Below are 4,289 nucleotides of genomic sequence, written 5' to 3'. Positions count from 1 at the left end.
TTTCCATTACCAGAGTTGAGCTGCCAAATGTTATCTCATTCTACTGGGGAAACAACCAGGATTCAGGTGCTCCATGTGAAAGAGCCGGATCCTATACCTCATATATTTGTGAAGAATAAATGATTAAATAACATATAAAAAACATACTGAATGTTGTGTAGTATTTCATCAGTTTGTTTCATTACTGAAGACATTTAAAGAAATAAACACACATGAAAGAGTTGTTTTTGTCTTTCTCTTTTATCTTTTTGTGCGTTTTGCTTTCACTCCCGTGCATAAAACTCACTCAATAAACATTTGGAGAATAGATATGAGAAAAACATAAAATAAACTAAAAAAAAATTCCATCTGACTTTGTTTTTGCTGAAAGGACATTTCACCTCCTCACGAAGGGACCCCCCTCCCTCCCCCTTTCATGTAAGAATCAAGCCTGCAGTCCACAGTGCCAGTCGTTACGCTGTGCGTCAGAGCGCATGGATGAACTGAAGCAACAGCTGCACTCACCGTGGAGGAAATGCGCCCGGAAGATCCTCGACACAACCCTTGCTCCCGTTTCCAGGTGAGCTCTCCAATTGTAAGATGACATTTTGCTTTTCAGTTTTTCTTAAAAGCAGAAGACTTTAGCAGTCGATTCGAAATTGCCAGGAAAATTAAAATGAGGGTGATAAAGTACAATTAGTGTGATGACAGATGGATTTTCTGACACTCCATTCTGCGATTTTCCAGCTTGATTGATTGATTTAATAATGTACTTTTGGAGTGGCACAAGTAGCGGATCGATGTTTTCTGCACAGCTGTTGCTGAAAAGAACTCAAAAATAGGAGACATTTATCTGCTCTAATGACGTAAAGACACACAGGTACATGTTTGGGACTGAGAGAAGTAAAGTTAACAGTGCTCCTCTTTCGATTTTCACAGTTTGAGATGGATGAAAGAGACGGAGTGTAGGTGTCGCCGCGCGTTTTGGTGCGTCTTTCTCTTGCGCGCGCTCTCCGTGGGAACTTCATTATGTTCCACCACCTGACGGATCAAACGGTGAATGGCAGCTGCCTGGGAGCTTCCACAGACTGTAACAAGAGCGCGGACGGGGACGCGCTGCAGCTGCCCACCTTCTCCACCGCCGCCAAAGTCCGCGTAATCATCACCTTCACCCTGTGCGCCGTGTCCGCCGTCTGCAATTTGCTGGTGCTGTGGGCCGCCGGGAAAGGCGGCAAGCGCAAGTCCCACGTCAGGATCTTGATCATGAACCTGACCGTGGCGGACCTGCTGGTCACTTTCATCGTGATGCCCGTGGACGCGGCGTGGAACATCACAGTGCAGTGGCAGGCGGGGGACCTCGCCTGCAGGCTGCTGATGTTCATGAAGCTGGTGGCCATGTACTCGTGCGCCTTTGTAACTGTGGTCATTAGTCTGGACAGACAGTCAGCCATTTTGAACCCGCTGGGGATCAGCGAAGCCAAACGGAAGAGCAAAATCATGCTGACGGTGGCGTGGACCACGAGCGTCATCCTCTCCCTCCCCCAGGTAACAATATCCACTTTCTCCACCTTTAACTCACATTGTTTTGCACTTTTGCTGCACCTTAGGGGCAACATCCACCAGAAATAACCTAATCTTAAAGAACTTCTTTCCTATTGACCTCAAAAAGTTTGATTACTTTAATCCTTTTTTACAGAGCCCTAGAAATATAATTGGAAAAAGAAAAACTGTACCCTTATCAATTTTTGCATTTCATTTAGTATGTTGTGCGCACAAGTTGCGCACAAACTTGTGCGCACAAGATGAATTTTTTGTTTGTTTTTGCGCACAAAATACTAAATAATGAGCACAAAATGCTAACTGCTGCACACAAGATTCTGATTTTTGTGCACGAACTTTTAACTTGTTGCCATTTTGTGCAGGCAAATTAGTATGCTGTGCGCTCAAGTTGCCACAAAGCACAAAATGCTGACTGGTGCATACACAATTCTAATTTGTAAGCACAAAATGGTAACTTTAGTGGACAAGAGGACAATTGTTTTGCATAAAATGCAAACTTGTGCGCACAAGATTTTAATTTGTTAGCATTATGTGCACACAAATTAGTATCTTGTGCTCCAAAGTTGCCCTTTTCAATGCACAAAATGCTAACTTGTGTGCACAAGATTCAAATTTGTGTGCACAAAATGACAACTTGTGCGCACAAGATGCTAACTTGTGAGATTCTAATTTGTGAGCACAAAATGACAACTAGAGTGCACTAGATACAAATTTATTGTACACAAAATGCTAACTTTGAGCCTAAGATGCTAACTTATGCACACAAGATTCTAATTTGTTGTCATTTTGTGCACACAAAATAGCATATTTTGCACACAAGATTCTAACTTGCACAAATAAGATACTAATTTGTGCTCACAAAATGAGAACTTGAGTGCACCAGACACAAATTTGTGCCCATAAAATGCCAACTTCAGCAGACAAGTTCAAAATTAATTTGCACAAAATGTTAACTTGTGAACGCAAAATGGTAACGTGTGCCCACAAGATTCTAATTTGTGCACACAAAATGCCAACTTGAGTGCATAAGATACAGATTTGTGTGCACAAAAGTATATCTTGTGTGTACAAAATTCTTACTTGTGAGCACAAGATGCTAACTAATGCCCACAAGATTCTAATTTGTTGGGATTTCCTGCACACAAATTGGAATCTTATTCGACAAAGTTGGCATTTTGTGTACACAAAATGCCAACTTGTGAGCTTAAGATACTAAACTGTTCACACAAAGTATTAATTTGAGGGAGCAATTTATTTATTTTTCTTAATGTCATGTCTAGCGCTCCACACTTTATTCATTAAGTGAGGATATATTGGGTTGTTCTCCTGTTAAACACAGAATCTTATTGTTTTGAGAAATATTAAAGGTCATCCTTTACAGTCTGGAGTAGATGGGTTCATTTTCTGTCAGAGGATCTGAAGGTCAGACTGTGTTGCATTGCTGCTGCAGTGTTCCTGAAAACGGCTGCATCTGCTCTTTTTACAGGGTCAGACATCGGTTTGACACAAACAGCACAAGTGTTAAACTCCTGCTTCTTATAATAAAATTGTTATAAGGCCTCGGATATTTCTAAGCTCCAGATGCTAATTGAGGCAAATACCATTTGAACCATGTTGTTATCTCCCGAGGATTTTAGATTGTGAATTGATCAACTTTATTCTCACTGTGCATCATTGCACTAAGACTCATTTGTGTTTCCACTTCTGTTCCGCCTCTTTGCCAGCATGTGAGGTAGTAACAGAGGCCGACAGAACACTGCTGGAGTTTGAGTGAAGCTCATCATCCTGAAAAGACAGTCGTCATCACTCAGATAAGATACTTTATTCATCTCAGTAGGGGAAACTCTTTTGTGTCTGTGATGTCCACTAGTTGATTGTTAGGACACAATCAGGGAGCACTGATGCATTTCTGAATGAGGCATAAAAGCAGGGGGCAATATTCTTCTCCTGATTTAGGGATGAATGTAAAAGCATCTTTTGAAAACAACAGAGTGAATGAATAAATACATTTTCTTTGCATGTTTGTTTAAACTTCAATAAATAACATAAACTAATGTTTTGTCAGCTTTTTCCACGTCTTGCCCACAACATTTACTTAAAAACAGACATTTTTTTAGGGGTTTGAAGAGTCAGATTCCTTTTTGGTCACTTGGTAAGTTGCCAAGTTTTTATTTCCTATATTAAAAATTAATAAATGAAGCTCCTTCACTCAGCTTTTGTGTGAAACAAGACTTAACTCTGAATGCTACTTTCACTCCTCTGATGTCAGTTTACATGGAAGATTTTCTTCAAAAAGGTACAAAAAGAATTGTCAAGAACAAGAGAAAATTGTGATTAAATGTTCAATAAATAATAAATGCAATATATAAATCACATTTGAATTCACTTAGCAATAAATGTTATTTCAGTGATTTGTAATTGCTTGTTTAAAGTAGTATTAGTGGATTTTTTAATTCACTTTACCATTTTTGCATTAAGATTTGTGAAATCTATAAGTTTTAGACCATAAGTTTGATACTTTTTTAAAACCAATAACTTACTTTTTACATCTTGGATTCTACTGAAGTAATATTCGTTAAAGTAATGCTTCTTTTTTTTTGGATACTCCACTTACCTCATCAGTAATGAGCCTTGACATTATAATTCACTACAGTATCAGGCCAATCAAGCTGATCTTCTTCTTGCTCATCGTGCGGCTTAGTTCCGGCCCTGTTCCTTCCTCTGGGGGTGTAACAGAGACGGACTGGAAT

The 4,289-nt window shown here is 39.6% G+C and overlaps 1 protein-coding gene across 1 annotated transcript in view; it reads left to right on the top strand.

Annotated features, from left to right (window-relative positions):
• The first annotated feature begins 457 nt into the window (after window positions 1-457).
• The window catches only part of gnrhr4 (gonadotropin releasing hormone receptor 4), a 31,062-nt gene continuing 27,230 nt past the window's right edge, over window positions 458-4,289 (top strand). The window contains exons 1-2 of the mRNA XM_024282583.2: window positions 458-559; window positions 919-1,524. Of these exons, the coding sequence (XP_024138351.1) occupies window positions 1,009-1,524 (516 nt within the window). The 5' untranslated portion in view covers window positions 458-559; window positions 919-1,008. The remainder of the gene's footprint in view (window positions 560-918; window positions 1,525-4,289) is intronic.

This window comes from Oryzias melastigma, linkage group LG6 (assembly GCF_002922805.2).
Source record: "Oryzias melastigma strain HK-1 linkage group LG6, ASM292280v2, whole genome shotgun sequence".
NCBI classification, from domain to species: Eukaryota; Metazoa; Chordata; class Actinopteri; order Beloniformes; family Adrianichthyidae; genus Oryzias; species Oryzias melastigma.
Note: the sequence above shows the minus strand (reverse complement) of the source record. Positions and strands in the feature narration are given on the sequence as shown.